The 13,981-nt window shown below is 42.6% G+C and overlaps 1 protein-coding gene across 1 annotated transcript in view; it reads right to left on the bottom strand.

Annotated features, from left to right (window-relative positions):
- LOC130290827 (synaptotagmin-like protein 2) overlaps nt 1-8,052 on the bottom strand; it is a 57,716-nt gene extending 49,664 nt beyond the window's left edge. The window contains exons 1-2 of the mRNA XM_056538936.1: nt 7,662-8,052; nt 2,057-2,208 (exon numbers count right to left, since the gene is read on the bottom strand). Of these exons, the coding sequence (XP_056394911.1) occupies nt 2,057-2,208; nt 7,662-7,783 (274 nt within the window). The 5' untranslated portion in view covers nt 7,784-8,052. The remainder of the gene's footprint in view (nt 1-2,056; nt 2,209-7,661) is intronic.
- Nucleotides 8,053-13,981: the final 5,929 nt, after the last annotated feature.

The raw sequence follows: 13,981 nt of genomic DNA, 5'->3' as shown, positions 1-13,981 counted from the left end.
GAGGGCTCTCTGTAAACAACTCAAGATTAAATTAAACTTCTCTTCTGCTTATCATCCTCAATCCAATGGGCAAGTAGAAAGAATTAACCAGGTCCTGGGTGACTATTTACGGCATTTTGTTTCCTCCCGCCAGGATGACTGGGCAGATCTTCTACCATGGGCCGAATTCTCGTACAACTTCAGAGTCTCTGAATCTTCTGCTAAATCCCCATTTTTCGTGGTGTACGGCCGTCACCCTCTTCCCCCCCTCCCTACTCCCTTGCCCTCTGGTTTGCCCGCTGTGGATGAAGTGACTCGTGATCTTTCCACCATATGGAAAGAGACCCAAAATTCTCTTTTACAGGCTTCATCTCGCATGAAAAAGTTTGCCGATAAGAAAAGAAGAGCTTCCCCCATTTTTGCTCCCGGAGACAAGGTATGGCTCTCCGCTAAATATGTCCGCTTCCGTGTCCCCAGTTACAAACTGGGACCACGCTATCTGGGTCCTTTCAAAATCTTGTGCCAAATTAATCCTGTCTCTTACAAACTTCTTCTTCCTCCTTCTCTTCGTATTCCCAATGCCTTTCATGTCTCTCTCCTTAAACCACTCATCATCAACCGTTTCACTCCCAAACTTGTTTCTCCCACTCCTGTTTCCGGTTCTTCTGACATCTTCTCCGTGAAGGAGATACTGGCCTCCAAGACGGTCAGAGGGAAAAATTTTTTTTTGGTTGATTGGGAGGGCTGTGGTCCTGAAGAGAGATCCTGGGAACCTGAGGACAACATCCTAGACAAAAGTCTGGTCCTCAGGTTCTCAGGCTCCAAGAAGAGGGGGAGACCCAAGGGGGGGGTACTGTTACGCCGAGCGCTCCGGGTCCCCGCTCCTCCCCGGAGCGCTCGCAACATCCTCGCTACTGCAGCGCCCCGGTCAGATCTACTGACCGGGTGCGCTGCGATACCGCCCCCAGCCGGGATGCGATTCGCGATGCGGGTGGCGCCCGCTCGCGATGCGCACCCCGGCTCCCGTACCTGACTCGCTCTCCGTCGGTCCTGTCCCGGCGCGCGCGGCCCCGCTCCCTAGGGCGCGCGCGCGCCGGGTCTCTGCGATTTAAAGGGCCACTGCGCCACTGATTGGCGCAGTTGGTCTAATTAGTGTGTTCACCTGTGCACTCCCTATTTATACCTCACTTCCCCTGCACTCCCTCGCCGGATCTTGTTGCCATTGTGCCAGTGAAAGCGTTTCCTAGTGTCTTCCTAGCCTGTGTTCCAGACCTCCTGCCGTTGCCCCTGACTACGATCCTTGCTGCCTGCCCCGACCTTCTGCTACGTCCGACCTTGCTCTTGTCTACTCCCTTGTACCGCGCCTATCTTCAGCAGTCAGAGAGGTTGAGCCGTTGCTAGTGGATACGACCTGGTTACTACCGCCGCTGCAAGACCATCCCGCTTTGCGGCGGGCTCTGGTGAATACCAGTAGTAACTTAGAACCGGTCCACTAGCACGGTCCACGCCAATCCCTCTCTGGCACAGAGGATCCACCTCCTGCCAGCCGAATCGTGACAATGGAGTATACTTTACTACACCAACATAAGGAATTGCTATTTTTGGCAGGACATTGGCCGACCCTGTTAGATATTCAGATATATCTTGGCACTGTTTGTGTCATTTGCATAATTATTGTAGGTTAAAAACATAAAATAAGGCCTAGTTAAATGGCAGTATTATCCTTTTTCACACTGGCATTCTTTCTGTACTATTGGGTGTTCTGTTGCTTTATGAAGTAGAAAGATCTGTGTCTGCAATTGTATTATTTCTGTCAAAAATACCAGCACCCCATTGTAAACATGATTTATTGGGATTCAGTGTCTTTTTATCAGTTTTATAATATCTGTCATTTACATTTATACTACCCTGTATGCAAAGTGTGAAAATCATCAAGCCCAACAGGACTAAAAATCTAACACATCTAATGGACAAAAAAAAAAGTTGAAAAGAGAGAATCAAGCAAATAACCAAATAAAATATCTTATTCAGAAACCAAAACATAAAAACTTGACACAATGACATCCATAAAACTTACTTTGAGCTGCATTTCGCTTTTTCCGAATGGACGCTCTAAGTAAGTCAGAGCCTTGTAAGTCTTCCTGGAAACGTCGAGACTTGACATCCTGAAACCATTGTCCGGTGACAAATTTTTTCTTTTTTTCATCTTTTAACGATCCTTGGAGACGTCTAGATAAAAAACGAAAAGAAAAAAAAAGAAAGACACACAACTATTTAGCAGCAGAATATATCATAATGGTTCCTCTCATCCATATCAATATTTAAATTCACTCTATTCTACAATTATGTAAATGGGCATGTTATACAATATTATCACAGTACTGTATAATAAAGAATGTGCCAGTTGCATTTTTTTTAAAGTAGTACCTGACTTTGACTGATACATAGTGAGGAAGTTGGTAATGACCTGAGCAAACAATACACGATTTTTTTTTTTTGTACAATGTTTTTTATTGTTTTGTTACGTAGTGTTTACAATTAATCTTTTTCATGATGAAAGAATAAAGGAACTGGCATTAAACAGGTGTCAAACCTGAATCAAGATGTGGTGGGACTGCCAACTTTCTCAAAGGGAAGGCTAAATGATTACTGCAAAGCAGGCATAGTAAGCTTTCTATAATGTATAGTACTGTGTAGGAGCAAAACATAAAATAAGACATTTATTATCTCTTCCCCTTTAGAAAGTTGATGACAATTGCTATTATGTTCACCACTCCATTTACAGTTCCAAAATTCATAATCACATCATATAGGAACTTTGTTCCTGTGACCTAATAATATTGAATTGTGGCTGCACTTAACGTTTGGTAGTGGGAGATGGAATTATTCAACCAGTACTCAACTGAAATGGAACTGTATAAATCTGTATGCAAGAGTGTAATCACTCGTCCGTGTTTGACCCGAAGGGTTAAACTTTCTTGTGCTCTGGCTTGGTTTGGTTGCTGTGACTATGCCCTAGCCAATCTGGGGTTGTGAACAGCTGACCAATGCTGTGTTCTGCCTAAGGGTCTATTCACACGACAGAATTTCTGCTCATCTCCCCCAATTCCGATTCCACTTGTTTGAATTTTGTGCTGAATTGGTGCAGAATTGGTGTGGAATCCAAGCAGGAATTCTGCCGAAGTGTGGACTCCCATAGAAGTGTATTGGGATTCATTTGAGGGAAATCCCTCAAGCAGAATTCCACTTGAGGAAGTTCTACCATGTGAATAGACCCTAATTCTTCAACTGTGTTGCTGGCTATATATGATCTGGTGTGGCCCCCGGCCTTGGCTGGTGAAAAAGAGTGTTCTCCAGTTACTAGCATTCCTATTGATATTCAGCTCTCTGGTTTTGACTTTGAATCTCTAGACTTCCCTCTTGCTTTCTGATTCGATATCTATTTGCTTCTCTTGGTTTAGACTTCGGCTTGTTGACTACGGTTTATTTGTCTGTCTTCCCTTGTATTGTTAGAATCAGTCTTTTCTGTATTTTTAGAGTTGGTGTCCTATTGTATTTCTGACCATTTTCCTGACGTGTACTGTATACCTCTGTAGTTTATTATTTTGACACCTACAGATCTTGCACAAAGACAGGCAGGGACCATCTTCGTGGTTGTGGACACGTTATTTAGGACAGGTATGCAATAGGAAAGGACAGAGAGTGTGGGCGAGTTCAGGGCCTCACCATATTCCTGCCCTATGTGACAATAAGCTCTCCAGAATGGCAGCTGCAGGTGGTACTGCAGTGCCAAAGAAGTAGAAGTAGTAAGTGAGTGCCAGGCTTCCTCCGTTACTACTGAGATAGGAATAACACCGGTCATCGGTAAACAGCAGTAACACATACACACTTCCTTTATCAGTATAACAAAGTCAAGAGTGTTTTTGTCCACATATTTGCAAACTCTGTCCTCTAAGGCTATCAGACACATTTTTGTCTTATGGCCTGCAGTCAGGCCAGGACTTGTAGCCATGATAAGGATAAAAAAAATGCATCTGAATTATGCTAGTGTTAATCCAGCCTTATTATGGTGTAAATCTGATCCCATAATATTTAGTCTATATTGCAAAACTAAAATTAGAGATGTCCAAAAAAAGGACATGTTTTCCATGAGTGTGTATCTGTTTACACACATTTATGTAGGCATTTGTGTGGAAGCCCATATTCATTGGATAGATACACTAACAAAGCTTCTCTATTATAAATTATTCACCAGGCCTAGTCAATTACTTCTAGAGTGACCAAATTTTACCCTGGTAGACAAGATATCTGTACTAAATGCAAAACTGTCTCACGTGTGTTCATTGACTTCATCTGGCAATGTCTATATGTTCAAAAATACTGGGCACAAATCAACCACTTCCTCAAAGGGAACCTGCCACCAGATTTTACTCTATTTAAAGGGTGGCAACACATTATATAGGGTAAAATAAGGACAACAGGACATGACAGGTTCCCTTTAACGATACGATGGGCATAGTCTGTCTGCTCGGTATGTTAGATTCTGATAAATATTTCTCCTCTCGTAATTGGATGAATGATGTTACTTAGTCATTGGACCATTTTGTATCAATGGTTCCCTACCATATAATATACAGTCATGGCCGTAAATGTTGGCACCCCTGAAATTTTTCTAGGAAATGAAGTATTTCTCACAGAAAAGGATTGCAGTAACACATGTTTTGCTATACACATGTTTATTCCCTTTGTGTGTATTGGAACTAAATCAAAAAATGGAGGACAAAAAGCAAATTGGACATAATGTCACACCAAACTCCAAAAATTGGCTGGACAAAATTATTGGCACCCTTAACTTAATATTTGGTTGCACACCCTTTGGAAAAAATAACTGAAATCAGTTGCTCCCTATAACCATCAATAAGCTTCTTACACCTCTCAGCCGGAATGTTGGACCACTCTTCCTTTGCAAACTGCTCCAGGTCTCTCTTATTGGAAAGGGCGCCTTTTCCCAACAGCAATTTTAAGATCTCTCCACAGGTGTTCAATGGGATTTAGGTCTTGACTCATTGCTGGCCACTTCAGAACTCTCCAGCGCTTTGTTGTCATCCATTTCTGGGTGCTTTTTGACATATGTTCGGGGTCATTGTCCTGCTGAAAGACCCACGATCTTGGACGCAAACTCATCTTTCTGACACTGGGCTGTACAGTGCGACCCAAAATCCGTTGGTAATCCTCAGATTTCATGATGCCTTGCACACATTCAAGGCACCCAGTGCCAGAGGCAGCAAAACAACCCCAAAACATCATTGAACCTCCACCATATTTCACTGTAGGTACTGTGTTATTTTCTTTGTAGGCCTCTTTCCATTTTCGGTAAAGAGTAGAATGATGTGCTTTACCAAAAAGCTCTATCTTGGTCTCATCTGTTCACAAGATGTTTTCCCAGGAGGATTTTGGCTTACTCAAGTTCATTTTGGCAAAATATAGTCTTGCTTTTTTATGTCTCTGTATCAGCAGTGGGGTCCTCCTGGGTCTCCTGCCATAGTGTTTCATTTCATTTAAATGTAGTCGGATAGTTTGCGCTGACACTGATGCTCCCTTGGCCTGTAGAACAGCTTGAATATCTTTGGAACTTGTTTGGAGCTGCTTATCCACCATCTGGACTATCTTGCGTTGACACCTTTCAAACATTTTTCTCTTCTGTCCACGCCCAGGGAGATTAGCTACAGTGCCATGGGTTGCAAACTTCTTAATAACTGTGGAGATTGTTGATATTTTTCCACAATTTTGGTTCTCAAGTCCTCAGACAGTTCTCTCCTCTTTCTGTAGTCCATGCTTAGTGTGGCACACACAGACACACAATGCAAAGACTAAGTGAACTTCTCTCCTTTTTATCTGCTTTCAGGTGTGATTTTTATATTGCCCACACCTGCTTGAAAAAAAGAATATTTTTTGCAAATTTAGAAAATTTTGTCCAGCCCTTTTTTGAGTTTGGTGTGACATTATGTCCAATTTGCTTTTTTCCCTCTTTTTTTTGGTTTAGTTCCAATACACACAAAGGGAATAAACATGTGTATAGCAAAACATGTGTTACTGCAATCCTTTTCTGTGGGAAAAAAAATTTCAGGGGTGCCAACATTTATGGCCATGACTGTATATATATATATATATATATATATATATATATATATATATATTTACATAGGGGCATCCCGGACAAATATCACACCATCTGGTCTCCTTGATTGTGCTCACCTTGCGTTGTTAGGCATACAAGTATGGAAGACGCAATAATTGATTAGGTTAGTTACTCATATATATCCTCTCCTCCTGTTCTAAATCAGTCCACATTTTCGATATCTCTGTTTAAGGATGCCCAATTGGGCATTTTGCTTTCTTTGCTGAATACCAAGTACCCAAATAATTGATGTGTGCACCATATGAGCAACCTCATGAATCTTTATAACAGTGTTTGACTGTGAAAGTGTAATTATTGAGTGCAAATTGTTTGAAGGATGCAAAGAATTTGAATTCTATGAGGGACATTTATCAATGTTTGCTTATGTATCCTTTTTTTTTGTAATTTTTTCCTTACTTTTTTTTGCTTATGTGCGACTTATTTATCAATTAGTTTCAGCCTGTTGATAATTTTCTTTCATGTAAGCAATTTTTCCTTTTTTACTTTGGTAGTAGCTTTTTCTGCTCCATGTTTGAGCTGGAGTAAATTTTGTCAATTTGTAACCTTGTTGCGACTTTTTTTTGCGCAGTTGCGACTGTCGCAGTTAATAAATACCTGACTACCCGTAGTCCATTTTAAAATTATTACTATGTAGTTACGTTTTGGAAAACGTGCTTTTCTCGCTTTCCAATCAAAATGTCGCACGAAAAAGCGCGTAGTCGCATACATACATACAGTTTACATACATCTGCAAAAAATTATTCCACAATAAAGTATTTTAGGATATCTTTCAAAAATTACCTACATGAGAAAAAAGGGAGCCTTTTGCAAGTAACAGATAAAAGAAACCAAAGATAATATAAACTGCTGTTTGCTGGACCAGTTAAAGGGGTACTCCGGTGAAAAACATTTTTTTTTTAAATCAACTGGTGCACGAGAGTTAAACAGATTTGTAAATTACTTCTATTAAAAAACCTTAATATTTCCTGTACTTATTAGCTGCTGAATACTACAGTGGAAATTATTTTCCATTTGAAACACAGAGCTGTCTGCTGACATCATGAGCACAGTGCTCTCTGCTGACATCTCTGTCCATTTTATGAACTGTCCAGAGTAAAAGGAAATCCCCATAGCAAACATTTGCTGTTCTGGACAGTTCCTAAAATGGACAGAGATGTCAGCAGAGAGCACTGTGCGCATGATGTCAGCAGACAGCTCTGTGTTTCAAAAAGAAAAGAATTTCCGCTGTAGTATTCAGCAGCTAATAAGTACAGGAAGGATTAAGATTTTTTAATAGAAGTAATTTACAAATCTGTTTAACTTTCTGGCACCAGTTGATTTAAAAAATAAAATAAAAAAAAAAAGAAGTTTTTCACCAGAGTACCCCTCTATTCATTCTAAACAGCAGTACAGGCTATTGGTTGTACCAATGATTAATCATTGTTTGTACCTGGTTCATAGTTTAGAACACTGTTCTAACTATGTCCAGTATGTAGGGTCCTACCTGATGCGGTCCCCATCTTTCTTCTGTAGTTCCGCATCTCGCTGCAGGACATTCATGAGCTTATCATACTCCTCTTCCGTCAAGAAGCTGAGGTCCAGCATGGTGCCCGAGCTGTTCTTCATTGGAAACAGAACCGAAACTACTACATAAAACCAAGCTGGAACACTTCAACCATGGAGGGATCCTAGGCAGGAATAACTTCTCTTTGAAGAACGGAGTTAGCAGGAGCAGTACATGTGGAAAGCTGGCAGCTTCATCTTCTGAAGTTAGTTTCTATCCAGAAGTAATGAAGGATAATTTCCATCCACTTTCTGTAATGCAGTCACTGTGTTTCCAAGCAGACTACACTGGTCCCCATTGTTTTTAGTAATAGGGTTTAGGGTGCATTCCAGACGTCACCGTTTTTCCTGCGAAGAAAACAAGAGTAAACTAAACTGGTTACTGCACAGAAAAAAAAAATCGAGATTCTAGATCAACATGACATATGGAAAGTGAATGTGTACGATGAGGGTGGATATTTACTTACTGGTACATGTTCCAAGGAAAGCTACAGAACCCTGCTTATTCCAATAGTGCTGGCAAATTCTGCAGAGGCAGCTAACTGGATGTGGTGATATCAGCTCTTTAAGGTGAGGGCACGGGAAAAGCAAACACTGAGACCAGGACGTGTTGTTTTAGAGAAAAAAAATGAACTGTGTAAACATGGAGCATAGCGCATGTGGATAGGACAAAGCGGAGGTCATCCGTCAAACTCCAAGGGCACCTGGGGCTTTTGTTGAGAAAAGGATCTCAGGTAGATTCAGGAAGTCGGCTTGTTTCAGTTAGGGTCTTTAAAGGGGTACTCCACCCCTAGATATCTTATCCCCAATCCAAAGGATAGGGGATAAGATGTCTAATGGCGGGGGTCCCGCTGCTGGGGACCCCCCGCATTCTACCATGCGGTACCCACCTGTAACGGCTTCCGGAACCATTGGAGGCCCTCAGGGTAATACCATCCCGACCACGAGAACGGAAGCTCGTGACGTCACACCCGCCCCCTCAATGCAAGTCTATGGGAGGGGGCGTCACGCCCCCTCCCATAGACTTGCATTGAGGGGGCGGGTGTGACGCCACACAGGGGCGGAGTCGTGACGTCACGATCTTCCGTTCTCGTGGTCGGGATGATATTAGCCTGAGGGCCGCCAGCGGTTCAGGAAGCCGTTACAGGTGGGTGCCGCATCAAAGAATGCGGGGGTCCCCAGCGGCGGGACCCTCGCCATCAGACATCTTATCCCCTATCCTTTGGATAGGGGATAAGATGTCTAGGGGTGGAGTACCCCTTTAAGAAGGGACAAAACATATTACAGCCCGTCTGTTGTTCATGACTCAGATGAGAGACATCTGCACAGCAGTAATAAACTTCATATAGGAGTGTCTACCAGTCCTACCACTTTCCTTCACCATCCCGCACACCAATAATACAACATAGCCTCAGGGCAGGCCAGAAATACGTTGTAAGAAAACCTTCTGGGGACACACTATAATCACAATGGTGTTAATATAGATTCCTGAAAGCAAGTGACCTTAGACAGTCAGGTTTTCTTAAAGCTATAGTAAACAATTGCTGGAAAGGAGACAGTGGAGAGGCAGAGAAAAGGTTACAAAAATAAGACCATTATAGCACGGCCCTTTGTCTATGACGCTTTACAACATACATATAAATATCAATGCATATTGCTATCGATTTACAGCTTTCTATTGTCCAAGGCAGCTACATTGTTTCCCCCACTAAACCTGAAGTCTTATCTACATTTGCTGTGCAGTTGAATGTAACCTATTGTTCCCTGTTATCATCCATTTCAGTCTGGAAAGAGACTGATCGTATTGTTATTCACTGGTGTCACCGACATTAAAGGGGTACTCCGGTGGAAAACTTTTTTTTTTTAAATAAACTGGTACCAGAAAGTTAAACAGATTTGTAAATTACTTCTATTAAAAAAATCTTAATCCTTTTGGTACTTTTTAGAAGCTGTATGCTACAGAGGAAATTCTTTTCTTTTTGGAACACAGAGCTCTCTGCTGACATCATGACCACAGTGCTCTCTGCTGACATCTCTGTCCATTTTAGGAATTGCCCAGAGCAGCGTATGTTTGCTATGGGGATTTTCTCCTACTCTGGACAGTTCTTAAAATGGACAGAGATGTCAGCAGAGAGCACTGTGGTCATGATGTCAGCAGAGAGCTCTGTGTTCCAAAAAGAATAGAATTTCCTCTGTAGTATTCAGCAGCTAATAAGTACTGGAAGGATTAAGATTTTTTTTAATAGAAGTAATTTACAAATCTGTTTAACTTTCTGAAACCAGTTGATTAAAAAAAAAATAATAAATAAAGTTTCCCACCGGAGTACCCCTTTAATGCTAAGCTAAACCAGTAGCCTCCCATCTGCCCCAGGACTTTACAGACAGGTGGTAACTCATTGGCAGTTACGCTTGATGGCTTAGTATGGATAGCAAAACCTTTACTATACCTAACCTTACAAAGATACCCAAGGGACAGTCATTTTAGGCAATACTTTTATTGCAGATTATAGAGGTTGAAAAATAAACGTATCCTGCAGTAGCACAGACTCTAAACCGTGTTCTTCTCCTAGGTTTATCTATATTGATAAATGAGCCAGAATCATTTTTATTGTGAGCCAGTGTGCTATAGTAGATTTGGTCTTGCAGCACTGAAAAACAAAAAATGTTACTGTACTGCACATACTGTTCACACAAAATGCTTTAATACTCTGTGTGTGTATTTTAAATATTTGACAAGTCCACATTGTTTGCTTCAAAAGGTGTAGACTATTGACACAACACTTGTTATCTAGCGAAAAAAGTAATTTACAAAATTGTGAACTTAAAGGGCTACTCCACTGCTCAGCCTTTGGAACAAACTGTTCAGAACGCTGGAGCCGGCGCCGGGAGCTTGTGACGTCATAGCCCCTCCCCCTGATGACTTCATGCCCCCCCTCAATGCAGGGAGGTATTACATGTTCTGTACTCTTTACCTGTGCCAGGGTTAGCTGCTCCTTTGGACACCAGGTCAGGGCAGCTCCATGTTACTTTTTTATGACAATGGCCCTCGGGTTGTAAGTCTATCTTGCTTTCTTACCCGACTGCTTTTTTCCCTGGTATTTATTATTATTATGTCGCATCCTGTTTGTCGCGCTGGGTTTTGTTGGTTTTGGTTTCCAACTCCTCTGAGTTGTCGGGAAAAAATCCACAACAATTCAACAAATTCGGGCTGGAAACCTTTATAAATACGTGAATCAATAACATGAACAGACAGAAAATGGGCCGTTGATGGCGCTGGTCCTTATGGAAAGAAAGTTCTATAGACCCTTCTCAGTGTCTAAAACGTGATTTATTAGCACAGAAAGCAACGCGTTTCTGGTCTGAACTGGACCCTTCGTCTGGCAAAGTGCACTTTGCCAGACGAAGGGTCCAGTTCAGACCAGAAACGCGAAAAAAGGGAAAAAAGGGGGAAAAAAGGAGGCTAGAAAAGGAAAAAAGGAAAAGGAGAAAAAAGGAAAAAGAAGAAAAGGAAAGGAAAAATTGCGATGTGAAAAAAATGATAAATGAAAAATGTGATCACAGCAAACTGAACAGATGGATTGAGAAAGGGGTAAAAAAAGAAAAAATACGGTGCATAATTATAATGGCAAATTGAAACAAGATATGAATGTATGTGCCCCAGATAATATATCTCATATACATAAGAAATGAAGATGGTGTATAATAGAGGAACCACGCTGAATCTAATAAAAATAAAAAACTATACTAAATAAAAAATAGTGAGGGAACTGAAAAACATGTTGATATTTGTGTAAAAATAAAAGTGGAAGACTTGAAAAATTGTATAAAAAGTAATGAATAAAAGGCTATCAAAGGTGTTGTGCTCTCAGCGCAACGTAAATCGGTGAGTGCAACAATTAAACCTGTCTCCATCTCCCCTTAAACATCCTTCACTAGGGGCGCATATCCCTGGTTTTTCTTTATCTTTTCTATTAATAAATATGTGGGAAAGCTCAGAAATGTCGGGTTACGCTCCTTTTTCGGGTTTGGGAGAATCCACATCGGGTCCGTCGGGAAAACATTTTGCATCATGTCGCAGACTGGCGCACGCTGTCTGCGACATGTTGCAGACAAAGATGCGCCAAAAAAAAAGGGACAAAACAAGTCGAGTTTAGAATAGTAAATGGGGGCCATTGTGGATTCTGTACAAAACCCTGAAGAAGCTCCTGTCCTCTACATAGACCCGCATTTCCCAACCAGGGGGCCTCCAGCTGTTGCAAAACTACAACTCCCAGCATATGGCTGTCCGGGCATGCTGGGAGTTGTAGTTTTGCAACAGCTGGAGACACCCTGGTTGGGAAACAATGACAGACAGTGATTACAGCTCCCAGCAGCTCTTTCTTACTTTTATATGTAAGGACTTTGCTTTATCTGTATTAGTTATCAACCTATATTTCTAATGGTAAACCATGATAGTATAAGACAAAAACAACCCTTTAAAAACTGAAAATTGCTGAACTTTCTGCTAAACAATCATTAACATTTTTGTTTACAAATTATTCTAAAAAAGAAAGTGGAGAAATTGCAGTAAGGAGGAAAGTCAGAGTGAAACATTAGGAAACCCCCAGCATGGACATACCAATGGCTATATTCCCCTGCAGGGGCACAAGCATAAAAAGCCTATGTAATGGACATACGGTGGCGTACAGATTTTAGTAAAAGAAAATCTATTTCTTTCACATTTTATACAGTTTTTTACACACTTATAATGGCCCAGATTTATCAAACTGTGTGAGAGAAAAAATGTGATTTTCCCACAGTGACCAATTACAGCTCTGCTTTTACTTTACCAGAGCTAATTAGCTGAGCTGTGATTGGTTGTTGTGGAAAAATTCCTCCACTTTTTCTCCCACACAGTTTGATAAGGTTAGATTATGCGCTCCAGCTGCACACGCTGGCTGTGAGCGCATGGTCCCGTTACCTGCTGCTGGCGGGGCTGGGATTCACATCGCGGGACGCGCCTGCATGTGAACCCCAGTCCGTCACCCACCAGGTGCTTCCCCTGCCCCCGCCTCTCTGCTCTGGCGCGCGGGCCCCCGCCCCCTAATGCGCGTGTGCGCCGGAGCTTTCAGATTTAAAGGGCCAGTGTGCCCATTAGTGTAGTACACCTATGGCTCATTGATAAATTCCTCCTCCTCCTTCTCCCACACTTCCCTGCCAAATCTTTGTTGCCTTGTGCCTGAGAGAAAGCATTACTGAGAGTTGCCTTGCCATGTATCTGATCCTTTGCTCTGTGACCTTACCTTGCTCCTCTGTGCCGCCTGCCCTGACCTTCTGCTATCCAGACTACGAGTTGCCTCATCCCTCCTGTGCCTCGCATCGCCTCAGCCACCTGTGTGGTCGAGCCATGCCAGGGGTAGCGACCTGGGTGCCGCCTGCCGCAGCTTTGCGGCGGCCTCTGGTGAAAACCAGCGGCACCTTAGACTCCGCTCCCTGGTACAGTCCGAGTCATCTATCACACAGGTCCAGCGGATCCACATACACCGGTGTTCCTTTCTTCTTAAACGTGAGTGTTACAGTGAGATCAAGCCATGGATCCCGCTGAGGTACCCCTGCCTGAAGTCACGGATCTTCCCTCTGTTGTGGTACGTCAGTCTCAGAAATTGGCGCGACAGGCGCAGCAATTTACTGTCTGCTATGATACAACAGCTTTTGGTCTTGAAACAGCAGCAACACCCGCAACCTGTCCCCCTACCTCCTCCAGCTCCTGCAGCGTCTTCTGGCTCCCAGCTACGTCTTCCATTACCCTCTAAATATGATGGTGATTCCAAGTTATGCAGAGGCTTCGTTACACAGTGCTCCATGCATTTGGAGCTCATGTCTGAACTGTTTCCGATGGAACGTGCTAAGGTGGCCTTTGTTATTAGCCTACTGTCCGGAAAAGTCCCGGCCTGGGCTACACCCCTTTGGGACCGGGGTGATCTGGTAGCTTCCAACTTGACGGCTTTTCTGGCAGAATTTTGCTGTGTATTTGAGGAACCCGCACGTGCCTCTTCTGCTGAGATGGTTTTGCTGAATCTATGTCAAGGGAATTCTTCCTTTGGTGACTATGCGGTTCAATTCTGCACTCTAGCCTCAGAACTAGCATGGAATGATGAGGGCTTGTGTGCCACATTCAAAAAAGGACTGTCTAGCAGGATTACAGATGCCCTGGCTGCACGTGATCCTCCTTCTCTGACTGAACGTATCCACCTGGCCACACGTATTGATGTGCATTTTGCT

Source organism: Hyla sarda, chromosome 9 (assembly GCF_029499605.1).
Source record: "Hyla sarda isolate aHylSar1 chromosome 9, aHylSar1.hap1, whole genome shotgun sequence".
Taxonomy (NCBI): Eukaryota; Metazoa; Chordata; class Amphibia; order Anura; family Hylidae; genus Hyla; species Hyla sarda.
The sequence above is the reverse complement of the archived record's forward strand: the minus strand, read 5'-3'. Positions and strand labels throughout refer to the sequence as shown.